At 51.1% G+C, this 20,636-nt stretch overlaps 1 protein-coding gene across 1 annotated transcript; it reads left to right on the top strand.

The window, feature by feature from the left end:
• Positions 1-5,276: 5,276 nt before the first annotated feature.
• On the top strand, positions 5,277-14,077 carry Zp1 (zona pellucida glycoprotein 1). Its single transcript, XM_070032874.1, has 12 exons — positions 5,277-5,451; positions 7,662-7,783; positions 8,026-8,365; positions 8,451-8,594; positions 9,290-9,477; positions 9,603-9,700; positions 11,833-11,960; positions 12,047-12,236; positions 12,327-12,468; positions 13,414-13,492; positions 13,618-13,725; positions 13,941-14,077. Exons 1-12 carry the CDS (start codon positions 5,277-5,279, stop codon positions 14,075-14,077), a joined length of 1,851 nt encoding a protein of 616 aa, XP_069888975.1.
• The last annotated feature ends 6,559 nt before the right edge of the window (positions 14,078-20,636 follow it).

Raw genomic sequence — 20,636 nt, 5'->3', positions numbered from 1 at the left:
TGAAGGAAGGGAGAGGGGAGCTCTGAGCCTTAGGAAAAGAGAAGGTTGAGTCAGACAGCTTCACCTTCCCCAACCCCTTAATCTTTGCTTTGGGGGGCCAGGAACCATTGCTTCAATACAGCATCCTGATAGCCAGTAGATGCTGGGGGTACCTCCCAGCTGGTGTCTCCACAGGGGTCAATCTGCACAAGAGTACACACACACACACACACACACACACACACACACACACACACACACACACACACACACACACACACACACACACACACCGTTACCTCCTCACCACCAATAGGAAAAGGACTCCTGTCTTCTGGGTCTCGAAAGGTTGGAACTGCCAAAAACAAATGCCTATGCCCCCACCCCCACCCCCTCAAACCAGGTAGAGGGGTGTGTGTGTGTGTGTGTGTGTGTGTGTGTGTGTGTGTGTGTGTGTGTGTGTGTTCTGGTCCATCTTGGGGAAAGCAGCTCCATCCTGCCCAACCCACCCCCCACCATCCCCACTGACCCACAGACAAGACCGACCAGGTGGGTGGGGCAGGGTGGTGGGTGGGACTAGATAGAGGGCAGGGCTGGATGGTGGGCGGGTTTAGGGATGCTAAAACCAGATTGGCAATGTTTGCATCTGGCCCTACCACTCCCAAGTTATGGATTTTGGCATCTAATTCAACGACAGGAAAAGATGATTTTTTTCCCCTCTGTGGTATGTGTGATGGTACTAAGGCTTGAATTCAGGACCTTACATTCTCAATTGGAGTTTTCCACTCAAGGATACTGCTCTACCACTTTTACTAGTTGATGGGAGATAAGAATCGATCAGATTTATCTAAGCCCACAGCCTAGGCTACCTCAGAATCTCTGTCCTTACTCAGATTTCAGCCTCCTGAGTAGCTCATTGCAACCAGCAGGCAAGCACGACAGGTTTCTGGGGCTCAGAGAGGTTTAAGTGACTCCGTGAGGCTGCTCAGCCAGCAAACATAACTCTTCCCAGCTGACCAAATTTCTCCAAAGTTCTCTGTTCCTAAAGGAAGTACAGAGCTGCCTTTAATATTACCTATGCTCCCGCAGGCTTCTGGAAGGAAGCCACAAAGCCCACAGGATCACAGAGAAGGCCATTGAATGAAGCAACTGGCGCCTTGCTGGTTTGCTGCAGGCCTGGGCCCTGTTCTGTCCAGCCCAGTGAGGTCCGGGCCTCCTCTCCCTCTGTGCCTGGGTTGGGTTAACAGAGGAGACCAGCAGGGACGGACATGTCCAGAGCTCAGTATTCCCATCTAGTCTGTCTTATTCTTAGTCTCATTTTACAGATTAAGGAATTGAAGGTCACGCCTCCAATTGAAGCTCACACCTGTAATCCTACTCAGGAGGCTGAGATCTGAGTGAGGATCATTCAAAACCAGCCTAGGAAAGAAAGGCCATGAGACTCTTACCTCCAATTAAGCACCTAAATATTGGAAGTGGAGCTGTGGCTCAAAGTGGTAGAGCGCTAGCCTTGAGCAAAAAAGCTCAGGGACAGTTCAAGCCCCATGACCAACAAAAAAATAAAATGGGGCTGGGAAGGTGGCTCGGTGGTAAGAGTGCGTGCCTCGCATGCATGAGGCCCTGGGTTTGATTCCTTAGCACCACATAAGCAGAAAAGGCTGGAAGTGGTGTTGTGGCTCAAGTGGTAGAGCGCTCGCCTTGAGCTGAATTGCTGAGGGACAGCACCCAGGCCCAGAGTTCAGGCCCCACAACCGACAAAAAAAAAAAAAAAAAAGTGATGAGGATGTGGAAGACAAAAGAAGACAGAACCAGACCTGAGGGAGCTGAGTCACAGAGTCCCGGATTGGACCTTAGTCGAGGAAAACATTTGATTACAAAAATCTTTATCAAGACAGTTGCTCAATGGTACAAATCTCTGTAACAGGAAGGATGGCTGTAAAGAGGTGTGTGCAACCACAGGCGAGTGTGAGCCATGTAGATTTCCTGGGTTTGGTAGTTTTGCTGTGATTACTTCCTCTTATTAGGAAGTAGGCATTGAATGTGTATGCGTCTACCTAGCTACTCAGGAGGCAGAGATTTGAGGATCCCAGTTTGAAGCCAGCCTGGGCAGGAAAGTCCAGGAGATTCTAATCTATAATTAGCCACCAAAAACCTGGAAGTGGAGCTGTGGTTCAAGTGGTAGAGCACTAGCCTTGAACAAAATAGAGGCTCTCAGGCCCTAAGTTCAAGCCCCAAACCAGCACCCCCCCAAAAAAAAACATACTTCATATCAGAGGAATCTGGGAAAAGATTATATAGAATTTCTATTCTGTAAGCCTGAAAAGCCTTACATTATTTCAAAGTAAAAAAAGTCTAGGGCTGGGGGTGTAGCTTAGGGATAGAGCCCTCATCTGGCTGTCCCTGGGTTTACCATCAGAAGAAGATGGGAATCAAAGGTTAAAATTGTCCTGGTGGGTACCTACCTAGTAACTGTAGCTATTCAGGAGGCTGAGATCTGAGGATTGAGTTTCTAAGTCAGCTTGGGACAGAAAAATCCCTGAGACTTATCTCCAGGGAAGCAGCCAAAAGCCAGAAGTAAAGATATGGCTCAAGTGATAGAGCACCAACCTTGAGCAAAAGCAAGAATGCAGGCAAGTACCCGAGTTCAAGCCCTAGTACTGACACACACACACACACACACACACACACACACACACACACACACACACACACACACACACACACACAGAGCCAAGCAAGGTCTCAAGGCCTTGAGTTCAAACCCCAGGTCCAGCACACAAACACATATTGTCCTTCCAGTAAGGCCCACCACATTGGCTGCTGACCCTCCCTGCCTTATCTCCTCCCCCTCCTCCTCCCCACCTCGCCCTTCCCCAGGAAGCTCCCAGGCTCAACTCTGGGGCATCCCAGGTCAGTGCTTCTCACATCCCTATTGAACTCTGGCTTTGAGTGGGGGGGGGGGGGAAGACGGGGGTTGCTGAATGGGTCCCCCAGCCCCATCCCTTCTCTACAAATGTGTTGCTTTCTGTCGTAAAGACAGATTCTCCCTGCCAGGTGGCAGGTGACAGTGAGAGAAACAGAACCTCAAGTTCTTAATGATGACTCCACCTTCTTACAACTCATGGCTTTCTTGCTCACAGCTGGCACTCTACCACTTGAGCCATGCCTCCACTCCAGCTTTTTGCTGGTGAAGTGGCCAGAAGAGTCTCACACGAAGCTTCCCCCAGCTGGGCACAGTCTCAGTAAGCGTTTGCCATTGCAGAGCACTGAATCACTGTCACCTGCGATCTGGCACGCCCCATATGGTCCCTTTCAGATGTCCCCTCCCCTCTAGCATGCAAGCAGTATTTAGCAGCTGATGTGATCAGAGGGGAAACCCAAAGCAGCTCAAGATGGGGAGCACAGGTGGGGAGCACAGGGCTGGAGAGGAGCCAGCCCACCACACTCTCCTACCACTGCCAAGATGACCCTGGATGCCAGCCTTTGCTGAGCTCCAACCTTACTGGGGGCTCTGAGTGCATCACATGCATGAATCACTGAATTGGGGTGGGGCGGGGGAGAGATGTCCCTAAGAGGGTGGGGGTGGGTGAGAAGTGACACGGGCAGGCCCTGTGATCTGAGCCCTGCCTGCAATAAACATTGAGCCGTCCTGTGGTATAGTTAATAGATATTATCTCTTAGATAATGTTCTAGATTAACAGGAAAGTTTGAGAAGACAAAAGAGGTCACATAGGCCCAAAAGAGGTTGTTCCCCTCCCCCTGCAATTAACACCTTCAATTAGCATTGTACATTTATTTCAATCAATGCAGCCAAGTGGAGCTACATTGTGGTCAGCTGTCCGCTTGGTCTTCCTGGGCTTTCTATTCAACAATCCCATGTTTCAGGGGTTGGATAGTTGGGAGTTGTTGTTGTTGTTTTGCCGGTCGTGGGCCCTGAACTCTGGGCCTGGGCACTGTCCCTCAGCTCTTCAGCTCAAGGCTAGCGCTCTACCACTTGAGCCACAGTGCCACTTCCAGCTTTTTCTGCTTATGTGGTGTTGGTGTTGAGGAATTGAACCCAGAGCCTCATGCATGCAAGGCAAGCACCTACCACTGAGCCACCTTCCCAGCCCTTGGATAGTTTTGAATTCTAAAATCATTGCAGATTCATGAGATTTCTTGCGAAAGGGACCCACGACTGGACAGGAAATATATTCATGTTTCCTGTCTATTTTATGCACGTAGAACTTGGAGACCAGCTTTTCTTTGCTTGTTTGTAATTTGTTGCTTCTAAGATAGCATCTCACTAAAAGGCAACTCAATCTTCCCAATTTCCTGAGGTCTACATTACATGCCTATGTCATCACGCCCAGCAGCCTGAAGATAACTTTCTAAAATGTGTGTGTGTGTGTGTGTGTGTCCCCGTCCCTATTGGGGCTTAAATTCAGGGCTTGGGTGCTATCTCTGAGCTTTTGTGCTCAAAGCTAATGCTACACCGCTTGAGTCACAACTTCTGGCTTTCTGGTGCTTAAAGAACAGAGCCTCAGATGTTCCTGCCTGAGTTGGCTTTGAACTACAATCCTCAGATCTCAGCCTCCTGAATAGCTAGAATTGCAGACATGAGCCACCAGCTCCCAACTCTAGTGTCTGTGTTAGCTGTGACCAATGTGGGTGGGGAATAAGTAGAGAATTTTCCACTTCTGCAAACGTGCTGGCGTTCTGAAAAATCTCAGATTTGGGAAGATTTTTGGACTGCAGACTGAAGACCTGCAATAGTCTAGGAGGGCCCTGGCAGGAGCTGGCAGACTGCTTTCTCAGCTGCTGCTGTTGGCTCTGCTGCCAGCCTGTCTGCTCTGCCTCTCTCCACCGCCTTGCCCCAGGAGTGAGAATGAACTACGGAGGCCCAGAGCAGACAGGAGGCCCGGGAGGACTGTCTGGGCAGGAAGGGTGGGCCAAGTCTGACAGGGAGCTTGGCTGAGAACCTGAGAACTTCAGGCTGCCTCCCAGCCCATCCTGCAGCTTCAGCTTTGCTAGAAAGTTCCCTCCTCTCCCCAGCTGGGAGGGAAAAGCCAAGTGAGGCCATGGGCCACTCTCTTAGCAGCCCTCTGGGCCCAGGCCGGAAGGGCGCCTTCCACTACCACTGAGGCAGGAGTTTTACCACAGTCCCTGGTGGCCAGGTGGAGACTCTCCCCACCTCCCACATGCCCCCCCCCAGGTGAGCCTCCTTTGCTCTTAGAGGGTTCCAGTTGCTTCTTTCCATATAAGGCCTGGGAGGGAAGCGGTCGGGCCTGCTGTGGTTGTCTCCGTGTGTCCTCAGGATGGCGCAGGGTCAGCCCATGGCCCTGCTGCTCTTGGTGGCGGCCACCTTGGGTCAGAAGCATTATGTCGAGGCTGGCTTGTCAGACTTCCGGCACAGCTATGACTGTGGGGTGCGGGGTATGCAGCTGGTCGTGTTCCCCAGGCCAGGCCAGACCATCCGCTTCAAGGTGCTGGGTGAGTGGTGCAGAAAGCAGGGAATGGGGCTGGGGGGAAACTGAGGCCTCCATAGTGAGCCTACAAGAGAGGGCAGGTGGCCAGTCTGCCAGTGAAACCAGATCCAGAGTCTAAGAGTCCCAGGTAGGCCCATCCACTCACCTCCATATGCCAAATAAAGAGGCATGGTGAAGCGCAGGGAAAGGAGGCTGATTCCATGGCCGCCTGGGGAAGACAGCACTTCTGTTCACCTCCAGCCATCGTCAGAGGTGCCCACACTGGCTTCCGGTTCAATAGGGAGGATCGGGGGCAGGAAGTGCGAGCGGTGTGTGGAGTTAACACAGTCCCAGGTCCCAGGAATGGCCTGGTTGACCACTAGCTCAGCCTTGGTCCTTGAAGGAGCTCTGGAGAGATTGTCATCACTTTATTACTAGAGCAGAACAGGAACGAGGTGGTCTCCTGAGTTTTTGGCTGTGTTTGCTTTAAGCTGCTAAGAAGAAGGCATTGCCTGTTTGAGGAGCAGTTGCCTTCCGCACAAGATAGTTACCTGTGAGTCTTCTCTTTTCTCCTGCTAAGGGACTGCAGCAGAGACTAGCTCAGAGCAAAGGGCACAGATACAAAGTTGGGGGACTTTTTCTTTTTCCTTCATCAGTTGTAGGGCTTGAACTCAGGGCCTGAGGTGCTGTTCCTGAGGGTTTCCACTCAAGGCTAGCACTCTACCACTTGGAGCCCCAGTTCCACTTCTGGTTTTAGTTATTTGAAGATAAAAGTCTCAAGGGGACTTTTCTGCCGGGGCTAGCTTTGAACCGTGATCCTCAGGTCTCAGCCTCCTGAGTGGCTAGGATGACAGGCGTGAGCCACCAGTAACTCATGGGACCCAGCAAAGGCACCTTTTAAGTTTCCTCTTAGATAAAGGGGGTGGGGAGGAGAGGGGCCACTAGGGCAGTGCATCCCAGGAACAGGAATCACCTGGCCAGATAGAGGTTCTGAGGAGAAAAGGCCAGACCCTGCATTTCTAACCACATCCCGCTCAGGCGAGGCTGCTGGTTCATCAGCAACTCTGAGGCAGGGACCTGGTGGACATGCCCACTGTGGGTTTGAACTGGAGATTCACATCTGCAGTTCATAAGCTGTGTGCTGCTGGGCAGCTGAGCCTGACCTCTCTGAGCCTGGTCTGCAAGCGAGGCATGCTGATCTATGGTGTTTCTATGTGCACTAAAGAGGAAGGCACCCCTGAAGGTACCATGGCTGCTCTGGGCTAACAAGATGAGTGAGAAGCAGGCAAGTGTCTCTAAGTAACGTCAGCAGACAAGCTCAGTTCCTTCACAAACAAAGCAGGGGGCGGGAAGGTGGCTCAGTGGTAGAGCGCTTGCCTTGCATGCATGAAGCCCTGGGTTCGATTCCTCAGCACCACATAAGCAGAAAAAGCCAGAAGTGGCGCTGTGGCTCAGGTGGTAGAGCGTTAGCCTTGAGCTGAAGAGCTGAGGGACAGCGCCCAGACCCAGAGTTCAGGCCCCACGACCAACCAAAAACAAACAGGGCAGGACTGGAATCCTCATTCTTCATGGCGGGCACCTGAGAAAGCTCAAGCACCTCATCTCAGCGACCTCTGCCACAGGATCCAAGCCAAAAGAAGCTATTGATGAGCTCAGCCCATTTGCCTGGAACTCCATGGGTCCTTGCTCCACCCCAGTTGAGAACCAGCCTGCTATCTGGGTGCTGGTGGCTCATGCCTGTAATCCTAGCTATGCAGGAGGCTGAGATCTGAGGATTGCTGTATGAAGCCAGCCTGGGCAAGAAAGTCTGAAACTCTTGTCTCCAAAAAACCGCCAAAAAAAACTGGAAGTGGAACTGTGGAGCCCAACTGAAGTGAGAAAGTTAAGTGGGAAAGGCTCTCAGTTCAAGCTCCAGTACTGGCACCACCCCCCCACCCCCCCCCCCCCGCCTGCCCAAATAACAACCAAAAAAACCCAGCCTGCCTCTCAGCTGCACTGTCCCAGTTAGAAAGATCCATGAGCAGCCCCATCCCCTGAGAGGGATGCAAACAGACCAGGAGAGAGAGGAGGTTTACCCAGGACCTCGCCGCAAGCTAGCAGCAAAGCTAAGGCTGGAATGGAGTGTGTGTTGGGGGCAGGGGGGAGAGTCCCTTCAGCTGAGCACACCAGCCTCTAGCTTCGCCCTTCAGAGCCTCACATTCCTCCCTCCACCCTCTCTCCCTTCCTCCTCCCCAGATGAATTTGGAAACCGGTTTGAGGTGAATAACTGCTCCATCTGCTACCACTGGGTCAGCTCAGAGCCCCTGGAGCCAGTGGTCCTCTCGGCTGATTACAAAGGCTGTCACGTGCTGCAGAAGGTAGGGGGGCCCACTGATGGGGGAGGTGATGGGGGACACAGAGGGGTACTTGGCTAACATAGCCCCTCCCCCACTGAGGAGGATGAGGAATCTCAGACTGGGTATAAATTGGTGGGCGACAGAGATTAAGTCTGGGCCAGGCCACAAATCCAGCTCCCTGCCTACTAATCCCGGAGTTCCTCCTGATCCCTCATCTTACCTGGGTGCCAGGTGAGCTGACCAGCTGTGTCTCTCACCTACAGGATGGCCGTTCCCACCTGAAGGTCTTCATACAAGCTGTGCTGCCCGATGGCCGGCTGGGCACAGAGCAAGTTGTCACTCTGATCTGTCCCAAACCTGAGCCCACCAGGACCCTGGACCCTAACCTGACACGGCTTACAGTGTCTGCACCCCCTGCCCCTCAGACTCGCCCCCGTCCTCCCAGTGCTCTACCCAGCACATCGTTCTCAGAGTACAGCTCCACGCCTCCAACTCCTCCATCGTCACCATTTCCCACACCAGAATCTGAGTACCCCTCCATGTCTCAGACCCACTGGGGTCTCCTCCTGAAGGACCAGGCAACAACCAAGCCGTATCACACAGGTTTGTAGGACTTCTCGACGTCTGGAGCCTTTGTCTGGGCTCTGGAAAGCCATCTATTCATTCACTGCCCTGTCACCCGTCCTAGGTACCCATCTGCCCCGGAAGTGGTGCCATGTGACCTCTGGGCACATCCCCTGTATGGCAAGAAATTCTTCCAAGGAAGCATGTTGGCAGGCTGGCTGCTGCTATGATGACACCAGAGAGGTGCCCTGTTACTATGGCAACACAGGTACACCCTCCCCCATCCAGTGCAGACCCAGTCCCTTAGACCCTGATGTGACAACAGGTACTTCCTGCACCTGGCTGAACCAACTCATGGCTAGTTCAGGAGTTCCTCACAGTGGATCAGAGACCCCCAAGTCCCCCACCCCCAAGTTTCTAGCCTACCCTCTAACACCTACTCCCAGAAAACTGCTACAGATCAACCTTTATGCACATCTTGACTTTTAGATCATTGCAGGTTTGGAGGACAAACACGTACACACAGGCACTGATACTGGGCTCAAACTCAAGGCCTCATGCTCTGGCTTGGCTTTTTCTTCCCAAGGCTAGCACTTGAGCCACACCCCTTCTGGCTTTTTTTCTGGTTAATTGGAGACAAAGAGTCTCATAAACTTTTTTCCTTCCTGGGCTCACTTCAAACTGTGATCCCCAGATCTCAGCCTCCCGAGTAGCTAGAATTACGGGTGTGTGCCATGGGTGCCCAGCTACTTCACTTCTTTTTGTTCCATGGAGGGGAAATCAGCCCTGATGGGGATTTGCCAGGGCAACGCTGCTCGAAGGGGGCAGAGTGTGTCCAGGTGTCTCAGCTCCCCAGGCCATGACTTAAGTACTGATTTTCTCTCAGCCCATCCCTGTCTCCATGCTGGATAGACCCTGAGTCCCAAAGCCCTGATCTGCCTCTCGCCTCTTCCTTTGTCCCAGCTACCATCCAGTGTTTCAGAAATGGCTACTTCATCGTGGTCCTGTCCCAAGACATGGCCTTGGCACACAAGATCACACTGGCCAACATCCGCCTGGCCTACGCCCCCACCCACTGCCGCCCCATCCAGAAGACCAGCGCTTTCCTGGTCTTCCAGGTCCCTCTCACCCAGTGTGGCACTACAGCCCAGGTAGGAGCAGGATGGCGGGGGGGGGGGGGGGGGGGTAGGAAGGGAAGAAGGGGGGAGGGGAAAGGGCTGCTGCAGAGGCCCCTCCCCTGGGACGGCCTCATGGCTGCCTCCTCCCCCCTCCCCAGGTGATTGGCAACCAGCTCATCTATGAGAACCAGCTGGTGTCTGAAATCCATGTCCTAACGGGGCAACATGCTTCCATCACTCGTGACAGCACCTTCCGGTGAGTGGGGGAACCCTTCTCAGGCCAGGCCGCTGGGGGTGGCCGCAGGAGAGCTGAAGCCATGCTTCAGAGCCAGTGGGAACCAATGGAGACCCTGCTCTTGCCTGGCTAGGTCACTTTAAGTGAGCTCCTTAACCTCTTCCAGACTCCCTGCAAACAAAGCAGGGGCAGGGCCTGTCTCCAGGCCTGTGTGGGTACTGAGTGTTCTGCGTATGCCTGGTGGTGGGGCCAAGAGCGAGACAGAGAGCAGCTCCTGGGAGAGCCCTGCTTTTATCCCTCCAAGAACCAGGCTGAGATAGCCGGGAGCTTCGGCCACTTGCTGCTCTCAGGTTATGAGGAGCAGAAGGTACCTTGGGCCAACGCAGTCTTCAGGCTGTTGTAGCGAGGAGCTGAGGGAGGCTGGTCAGATGACACGCCCATCCCAGCTGCCCAGGAGATCAGGAGGAGAACCCTCTTAGATTATTTGGACTTTGCCAGAGAACCACGCAGATATCTAGGTACAGAACACAAAGTAAGGTTTGTTGCCAGGAAAGGGGGCCGGCAAGACCCCTTCTCACAAGAAGTGAGAAGCACCGGCTATCGTCTGAGGTGACCTATATAACCTGGGATGTCTAGGAGGGGCTAGAAAGGGCTGGGAGGCAGAGACCCTGGTGTGGACGTGAGGGCCAGGGGCTTCACCATAGTGGACTAGGTCTTATGGCTGCTGTCTAAATAGTAGATAAGGGTCCTGCAACTACACAGACCTGACAGTCACTCTAAGGGGCTCTTGTTACCTTATAGGGAGGTAGCTGCCCCAGAGAAGTCCATCCCAAGGTAAAGGGGGGTTGGAGGCTGATTATTTACTGCCTTTACTAAATGGACCTAGTGTTGCCTAGGAGGACAGCATGCTAAGTTGTGGAGGGGAAGAAGTATACTAAGCTATGGGTGCTCATTGGGCTAACAGACCCTAAGATTGCACCTGGCTTTAAACATTTCCTTCTGCTGCTGCTGCTGCTGCTGCCAGTCATGGGGCTTAGGGTCTAGGTGCTGTCCCAGAGCGCTTTTGCTCAAGGCTAGCGCTCTACCACTCTTGAATCATAGCTCCACTTCCAGTTTTCTGGTTAATTGGACATGAATCTCTTCCTGGACTTCCCTGCTGGGGCTGGCTTTGAACCGTGATCCTCAGATCTCAGCCTCCTGAGTAGCTAGGATGACAGGCGTGAGCCACCAGCGGCTAGCTGGCTTTGAACTTTTTGACCAGTGGCAATGTGCCTAACCTGAGCCTGAGTTGCCTGCCTTAGAGAATTGGCTATTTTAGCTTTGGGGTGTACAAGGTCTCTGCTTGGTGCTGCATGAGGGTTCAGGGTTTAGGAGGCCACGTGTATTTTGCTTTGAAGCACAGAGTGCTTATAGCCAGGAGATGGGCCACAAGTCTGTCATGCTTTAGATCCTTGATCTAAAGCCAGCATGAGCAGCCAGTATTCAATTAGCAGTCTGGGATTCCCAGAGTGTGGGAGACAGGGCAAATGGCTGTAGCCTGACAGGACTAAGCAAGACCCCACAGATGTCAGGTGGCAAAAGGCCAAAGTTCTTCAGAACTGGGTACAACTTCTCCAGCTCTATAGCCCTGTGGCATCAGGCCTCCACCTGGAGATGCTAGATACTGTATTGCAGACCATAGACAAAGACAAACCTAGACCCCAATGCATTAGCTTGTGGTCTTGCACAATTCCCTCCACAGCAATCAGAGGGAGGAAACTAGAGGCTTTGGTTAAATGATTGACTTTCCTTCTGGTCCCATGACCTTTAAAGAACACGATGTACGTTCAGATCTGTACAGGCTCAACAGCCAGGTTGCAAAGGCCTCAAAGGGCAAAACAAAGACAGATGCAGAGAGATGCTAGCCCCCCATGGTCCCGTGGCCTTGCTGCTGTAGCACCCCTGTCCCTAGACAGGGGCCTGGCATGATGAGCTGAAGCCTGGCCAGACCAGGTAGACAGAGGATGGGGTGAGTGCTCGGCCCCTCCCCCTGGTCCTTGTGTAGAGCCAATCCTTTCCTAGAGGACTGCGTTGGATTGCATCCATCTGGTTGGGGGATGATTGGTGGAGCTGTGGCCGTCTTCTTCCCCCATCCCCTTGCTCTTGGACTTCAGGCTTCACATCCGCTGTATCTTCAATGCTGGTGACTTCCTGCCCATCCAGGCGGCCATCTTCCCACCCCGATCGCCTGCCCCAGTGGCCCAATCCGGTCCCCTGCGCCTGCAGCTGCGGATTGCCAAGGGTATGGCAGTCGTGCTACTGTTTTTCTGCCTGCTCCTCTTTTCCAACGCTCAACCTGCCCCAGGCTCAAGGCCTTTCTCCTTGCAGACCAGACTTTCAGCTCCTACTACAGAGAGAAGGACTACCCACTGGTGAGGCTGCTTCAGGAGCCCGTCCACGTGGAAATTCGGCTGCTGGAGAGGACAGACCCCAACCTGGTCCTGAAACTGCACCAGTGCTGGGCCACGCCCAGCCCCAACCCCTTCGACCGTCCCCAGTGGCCCATCCTGACCAATGGGTGAGTGGCAGCAAGTGGTCCTGGGGGTCCCCCTGCCCTGCCTGTCTTCCGCATGGGGGTGGAGGAACACTACCCAACTCTCTCCCACAGGTGTCCCTTCAAAGGTGACAGCTACAGAACCCAAATGGTGCCCTTGGACAAGACAGAGGTCTTCTGGTCTCACTACCAACGGTTCACTGTGGCCACCTTCACCCTCCTGAATGCCAGCTCTGAGCAAGCCCTCAGGGGAGAGGTAAGAAGGAGGGATGAGCTGGCTCCCAAATCCCATCCCTTCAGTACCCTGGGGACAAGTGACAAAGGGCCCAGGATGGGGACTGGCTGTCAGACAACAATGAGAGTCAGAAGACAGGAAACACTGACGTGGCTACAATCAAACCTAAATCTCAGCATCCGTGGTGGCGTTCTAGGGCAGCCTCACTTCTGATTCTAGAAATGATAGTGTGTGCTACATTGGCTTCTGCTTTCTGAGTTTTTCTATCCCTAGAAACTTCTCCTGAAGGTAAAACTGGATAAATTGGGGGTACGGTTAGGTTTTTCTATGTATCCCCCAAAATATCACTAAAGGCAACACACTAGGACTGGAGAATCCCGGTTGATGGCACAGTCTCCGTCAGTCAGGCACACAGATCTAATTTTAAATCCCTGTGATTCCATCCGATGTAATCTAGCCAGGCCTGGTGGTTCATGCCTATAATCCTAGCTACTCAGGAGGCTGAGATGTGAGGATCCAAGTTTGAAGCCAGCCTTTTTATCTCCAACTAACTAGCAAAAACAAACCCTGGAAGCAGAGAGCTGGCTCAAGTACTACAGCACCAGCCTTGAGCAAGAAAACCAAACCAAGGACGCAGAACCCTGAGTTCAGGCCCCAGTACTAGCACATTTTAAAAAATGTAGATTATTCCCACTTGTACGCCCCGTGTGCAGCTCCTGAGTTGAGAGGTGCTGGCCTGCTGGAGCAGACACCCTCGGGTGGGACCTGCTGGTTGCTAGGTCCCAAATTTGGGAGCAACACCAGCTCTGTGTCTACACGGAGCAAGCAGAGGATGCCATCCCAGTCGGCATATCCAGGTGTTTGCCTGTCTGCCTGGTCAGCAGCAGGTCCGCCTGGTCCCAGCCCTCAGTGCCTCTGCCCAGTGGTACTGAGCCAGCCTCCTGCAGACCCCCTTCCTCCTGCCAGGTGTACTTCTTCTGCAGCGCCTCTGCCTGCCATCCCTCTGGGCTGGAGACGTGTGTGACTGTGTGCCCGGAGACTACACGTGAGTCTGGGGTAGGAGGGTGGTATGTGTCCTCTAACTCCAGCCACAGGCCTACCAAGGCCTAGTTTATGGGCCATGGACAATTGAAAATATCCACTCTTCCCACCCCCCCACCCGGGGAACAGGCCGGCGTCGATCTCCAAGTCATCATAACATTACCACCAAGGTGCTGGACATCGTGAGCTCTCCAGGAGCTGTGGGCTTCGAAGGCCCTCTTAGGCTGCAACCCCCAGGTATTATCAGAGCTTACAGGTGGGCCCCTGGCTGACAAAACAGGGAGGCTCAGGCCATTGTGAGAGCACACGATGGAGTAATTGCTGTCCCCTGAACTAAGCAGATAACCTCAGGTGTGCAGAAAAGCAGCTTCCTGTCGGGGGACGCTGGAAGGTGGACATGGGGAGTATCACCTGGCTATGCCTAGCCTAACACTTCACCCTCTGATCTGCAGGCTCCAGCAGGACCTCTAAGCCCAGTCCTCTACTGTGGGGACTCTTCTTGCTGCTGGCTGTGACCCTGGTCCTGGGGGTTGGCCTCTTTGTGGGGTTAAGCCAGGCCTCCAAGAAGCACTGGGAAGGCACCAGGTGAATGGGCTCAATAAACCATTGTTTCAAACACACCTACGCAGGTATTGATTTGGAAATCCTAGAACACAATGGTTTTTGGATTTGTGCAGGTACTGGGGCTTGAATTCAGGCCGCCTGGGCAATCATGGCGGGCACAAGGGCTCTCCCTCCCACCGTCACCTTTTTTGCTCAAGGCTGATGCTCTACCACTTGAGCCACACCTCTAGTTCTAGTTCTTTGCTGGTAAATTGGAGGTAAGAGTCTCAAACTGGTTTTGAACCACAATCTTCAGATCTGTCTCCACTCAGTAGCTAAGATCATAGATGTTAACCATCAGTGCCTAGCTTCTTTTGTCTGTACTCGTACTGGGGCTTGAACTTGGGGACCTTGCACTCACTTGGCTTTTTTCATGATTGGTGCTCTATCACTTGAGCCATACCTCCATTTCCACAACTGGTTGAGAAACTTGTTCCTTCAGTCTAGTTCTGCTTTTGACAATTCTGACCTCCATTACAAATAGACATGCACCCACCCCATAACGTCACAACACAATGGAGCTGAGAAATTCCTCCTGCCTGGTATAGTAGGAAGTGTCGTACCGTACACATGCGTGTGCGTGATGGTATGAGCATCCCTGTACATAGTGACACACAGAACACTGCACTTGTTAAGAAATGACTATGGAGCTGATTGATGTGTTTCCTATGCCATGCTTTTTACCATTAGAGTATACTCCTGCTTTCAAGTTCAAGAAAGGGCAAAGTGTTACGAGAATGGCAGTTCTATCTATTTAATGGTAGCCTCACACATCTGTTGACTTGGGCTTGAACTCAGGGCCTGGGCACTGTCCGACAGCTTTTTCCTTCTCAAAGCTAGTGCTTTACCATTTGAGCTACAGCTCCATTTGTCTTTTTGGTGGTTAATTGCGAGATTGAGTCTCACAGCTTCAAACTGTAATCCTCAGATCTCAGCCTCCTATGAGCGCATCAAGAGGCCCCGTGGAGAGTAGCAACCTACTCACATGTGTAAAACTGCTGATCCTCTGATGATGGGATGGCTTAAGGATGCACTCTTGGCATTCTGTCTCCGTGCAACTCCTTAGTGTGGCCTAGGCCTTGGTGGTGTCAGCTGTCTCCCAGGGCTGGAGGCGGGATGGTTTGCCTCTGAGCACACGTCTGCATTTCAGGAAGAGGAGCAGCCTGGGGCAGAAAGGCTAGCAGCTGGGAAATGGGACTCTGGCAGGAAGGCAAGCCAGGCAAGGTTTCCCAACCTCCCTCAGACACAAGGTTTTGAAGGGGCATCCTCAGGGCACCTGCGGGGTTGACCTCCTGAGTGAGAACCTGAGCTCAGGGTCAGCACCCAGACCCTGGGCTCTAGTCATACCACTTTTGATAACCATTGACCCAAACAGCACTGACTGATGCTGAAAACCCCCAAGGCTGGTTTTGTCCTGCTGCTTCTAAGCCACGCGGCCAGTCCAGGATGGGTCTGCAGCCCCGAAAGACCTGATAACTCAGCTCCATCCTCGTTGTCTGGACAGAGCCACCCTGGAGTTTTCATTACCCCAGATACTTGCTGTGGGAGTGAAGCAACACTCTCCTGTGCGTCTGCCTTCCATCCATGGCTAGCCCTGGCCAGTCCTGCCCAGTTTCCTGCTTGGACAGTCTGCAGGGTTGGGGTGAATAAGTGAGGTTATCTAGTGAGGCTGACTTGCTCTTGGGAGTTACGTTTCCAGTTGCATAACACCTGTCCTCCTTGGGTGGAGCCAGGAAGAACCCTGTGTTCTATGGGTCCAGCATGCAGTGTTCCATAGATGCCCATTGGAGTCTGTGTGACAGGAGTAATGTCTTGCATCATTTTCTATTACTTGTAATAAATACAGTCCCTAAATTTTAACTGAGATTGTTCGATGCCTTTTGAAAGGAAGACAAGTCTACTGTTATGGAGTGCAATTTTTAAGCTAATTATAATATACTATCTTCTCAGAATAAATTCATAGGTAGATATGCGGGTGAAAAACCACATCCCTTATGCATTGCTGGGCACTGGAACTGTGGGTATCTGCTGCCCACAGCAGATATCACACTAAAGCTCTGCCTATCTGAGCAGAAGGCAAGCAGCTTTAGACCTAAAAGAGATCTCTGATTAGATTTTTTCTTTTTTTTTTTTTTTTTGCCAGTACCAGGGTCTGAACTTAGGGACTCATAACTTGCTTGATTGGCTAGTGAGTCACACCTCCAGCCTGGCTTTTTTTGCCAGAGTCTTATGGACTTTTCTGCCCAAGCTGGTTTCAGAGATTCTCCAGATCTCAGCCTCCTGAGTAGCTAGGATTACAGATGTGAGCCATAAGCACTGTCTAGTTATGTGTCTTACAGCCATTAGTAGCTTGTGAAGTGCCCTGTGCATTTTAAATCCATTTCTTGTCTGTAAAGAACATTCACAAATCAAGGGGTCAACATCCTCAAAGTTCCTATTGATCAAACATTGGGGTGTTTTAGTATGGGATTTTTAAGAAAATTGTCATTCATATTTTACCTTTGAATATGACAAAGACCATCCCTGCCCAATACAATCACAAAAATGTTTCCTTTTGTAATATGCTCTTGTGACACGCAAGTATTTACTTTCAAGTGTATACAGGTGCGTGGATTTGGTTTTGTTGATGGCTATGAGGCTTGAACTCGGCCTCAGGCTGGCTCAGTAGTAACTCTGCTACTTGCACCACAGCTCCACTTCCAGCTCTGTACTGGTTAATCCTCAAAGATTTGTATACCCAGGCAGGCCTCTGAGGATCGCAGCTTTGGACCTTGGTCCTCAGATCTCTGCCTCCTGATAACTAAGGATTATAGACATGAGCCATTGGTGCTTGGCTGATACATGATTTTTTGATAACTCTAATTGATACTTAAAGTACACATAGGTTTTGGCAACACATCCATATCAAAGAATCCTATGTTCAGAAACAAATGTAAAAGCACTCAAATAGCTGGGTACCTGTGGCTCACATCTGTAATCCTACTCAGGAGGATGAGATGTGAGGATCAAGGGTGGAAGCCAGCCTGGACAAGAACTCCAGGACTCTTCTCCAATTAACCACCAAAAAGCTGGAAGTGGAGGTATGGCTCAAGTGGTAGCTTACCAGCCTTGAGCAAAATAAGGGGCAGCACCCAGGTCTTGAGTTCAAGTCCCAATAGGGGCACAAAAAATCCATAACTAATTAAATGGTTGATTGCAGCATTAGGTTTTATGCTCTCCTGGGAAGAAAGCAATCTTTTTTTGGGGGGTGGGGGTGGTCCTGGGGCTTGAACTCAGGATCTGGGCAATGTTCCTAAGCTTCTGTCTCAAGGCTAGCACTCCATTACTCGGAGGTCCAACTCCACTTGCGGTTTTCTGGTGGTTAACTGGAGATAACAGTCATGGACTTTCTTGCCCAGGTTGGCATTGAACCATGATCCCCACATCTCAGCCTCCTGAGTAGCGAGGATTACAGGAGTGAGCCACTGGTGCCCAGCTACAATCTAACCTTTCATGTACCCACTATTAAAATTTTGCCTGAGTTTTGTGTAACCCTCTCACTACCACCCCACTGTGTGAGCAAGCATCTGGGCCTGTGACAAGCAGAGCCAGACATGATGGGGATGATAACCCACTTTTGCTGACCTGTGGCAGGACGCAGAGCAGCTCACGGCCCATCAGGTGTTGTCTCTTCCGGCCTCTTGGGCCACAGCTACATGACACCCAGTCATATCCCCTGCTTCCCACCTCCACCCCTAACTTGCACGTCCTTACACTGTGCACAAGACCACATTCATTTCGGTGCTTTTGCCTTACTTAAGGGAGAGTAAATACTTCAGAGCCTAATTGCTTAGCTGAAATAGATCTTAACTCCTTTTCCAGCATGGCTGCCCCTGCCATTCCTACATCACTGTCTCATGTGACAGTGCCACTTCCATTCCGGCAGTGAAGGATCGGTGTTCAGAAATAAAATGAGCCAGGCACTGGTGGCTCATGCCTATAATCCTAGCTACTTAGGAGACAGATCTGATGATCAAGGTTCAAAAAGCCAGCTCGGGCAGGAAAATCCGTGAGACTCTTATCTCCAATTAACTACCAGAAAACCCAAAGTGGAGCTGTGGCTCAAGTGGTAGAGCGCTAGCCTGGAGTTGAAGAGCTGAGGGATAGTGCTCAGGCCCAGAGTTCAAGCCCCACAACCAAACCAACAAAAAAAACCAATTATTTTAAAACAGGTTTTAAGTCACTGTTGAAACTAATATGGGTGGGGGAGGCACGTGGAGAGGACAATTATAAAAACAAAACCAGGGGCTGGCTCAAGGTGGTAAAGTGCTTATCTTGCATGCATGAGGCGCTGGGTTCTATTCCTCAGCACCACGTAAGCAGAAAAAGCCGGAAGTGGTGCTGTAGCTCAAGTGGTAGAGTGCTAGCCTTGAACTGAAGAGCTGAGGGACAGCGCTCAGGCCCAGAGTTCAGGTCCCATAACTGACCAAACAAAAAACCAGCTGTCCAGGTGCTGATGGCTCATGCCTGTAATCCTAGCTCCTCAAGAGGCTGAGATCTGAGGATCAAGGGTCAAGCCAGCTGGGACAATAAAGTCTGTAAGACTCTGATCCCCAAATAAACCCCAAAAAGCCAAAATGGCTCAAGTGGTAGAATGCTAAGCCTTGAGCAAAAATGCTCAGGGGCAATGCCCAGGTCCTGAGCTCAAGCCCTTGTACAGCACATACAAACACATGAAGAAAAACTGTTTTGGGACCTTCTAGAGAATCAGAAGACCTTGACATTCTGCTTGGATGAGTACAAGTCCTCCAAACTAAGGCCAGAACATGCCAAAGGCAGGAAAAGTGGAGATGCTTGTGCCTAGCGGAGAGTCCACGGACTGTGCTCAGTGCAAGGAGGAGAAACATTTTCACTGCAAGAAACTCCCACAGCGAGGAGTTAAAAGGAAATCTCACTGCTCTTGGTGCTGATGGATGATTATAAAAGACAAATGTCCTACAATCATCCTTCATCTAGGTACAGTCCAAATTCCTAAGATGAGGGGGAGAGAAGAGGGGACCCTCAAAGGTTTAACCTGAGGAAAAAACCCTCCAGGGCTGAATTTAAAGTGACCTCTGGTTGTAGACAGAAGCAAGTACAAATCCTGTATGAAGAAACTTCACTTCAGCCAGTTTCAAAACATTCAAGTGGTAGAGCACTAGCCTTAAGCATTGTCAGGGGCAGCGGCCAGGACCTGAGTTCAAGCCCTAGGGCTGGCAAAAAAAGAAAAACTTCAAAGATACTACTATAAATCCACCAGACTGGCAAAATTAGAAAGTAAAAAAAAATTGTGTCAGTACTGGGTCTTGAACTCAGGGCTTGAATACTGTCCCTTAGCTTTCTCACTCAAGGATGGTGCCCTACCACTTGAGCCACAGCTCCACTTCCTGCTTTTTGGTGGTTCCTTGGAGATAAAGAATCTCACAAGACTTTTCTGCCCATGCTGGCTTTGAATCAAGATCCTCAGATCACAGCGTTTCTAAGTGCTGGGAAGTTCTGGAGACAGAAGCACCCTATTGCTGTGAATCAGAATGTCAAGACACTGATAATTGTATCCTGTTGCCTAACATTATAGCAAGCTTTCTCTCAGGTCAGTAGTCTAGAATAACCCAAGCACAGAAACATGGTTTATAACCACAGAAGGGATAAAACCAAAACAACAACTCTGACGCTTACTAACAACAGAACATTATCTTCCTACAATGGCATTTGGGACAATGATCAATTGTAAGGTGAGGCTTGGACCCCAGCCCCCTAATTATGTCTGAGGAAGGACTGGCTTCTGTGAATGCAATGCAGCAATTTGGTATGGGCCACACCACATACTGCACCAGCTACACTTAGATCCTAGACCACTTCAGATAAGGTGCTTAAAAGTACAACCCAAAACTGGGAGAGAGTGGAGAAAGGGTGACACTGTCCAAAAAGAAATGTACTCATTACCTCACTTATGTAACCGTAACCCCTGCTTACATTACCTTTATAACAACAGTAAAATAAAAAAGCACAGCCCAGTGGCTCAAGTGGTAGAGCGCTAGCCTTGAGCTGAAGAGCTGAGGGACAGCGCCCAGGCTCAGAGTTCAGGCCCCACGACCGGACCCAAAAAAAAAAAAAAAGCACAGCCCACTGGCCCAGTCTCTAAGTCCAGCACACTGCTAGAATACTAGGGCCATGCAGGACAACACATCTGCAACTTCTGATCTCCAAACAACATTGACCTAGCACCTGTTGTGAAGTGTTTCACACTTGTCTTTGCTTGTACAGTGAACGAACAGCAGCTACAGGTACCAATACACGTAATTCAATAACAACAGTGAGTAAAAGGAAAGCAGACCGAGCAGTTCCATTTATACAAAGTTCAAAAATTAGTTAAAATATATATATACATCCTCACATCTCAGCCTCTTGAGTAGCTAGCATTACAGGTGCGAGCTATCAACATCCACCCAGCCCAACCTAGATTTTCTTCCAACTGCTTTGTGTCCTTAAAGCCTAAGGACAGGTCTGTGGGTGAGAAGGCACTGAAG

This window comes from Dipodomys merriami, unplaced genomic scaffold, assembly GCF_024711535.1.
Source record: "Dipodomys merriami isolate MVZ:Mamm:240054 unplaced genomic scaffold, mDipMer1.0.p SCAF_21, whole genome shotgun sequence".
In the NCBI taxonomy this organism is placed as follows: Eukaryota; Metazoa; Chordata; class Mammalia; order Rodentia; family Heteromyidae; genus Dipodomys; species Dipodomys merriami.
This window is presented reverse-complemented; position numbering and strand designations above follow the sequence as displayed.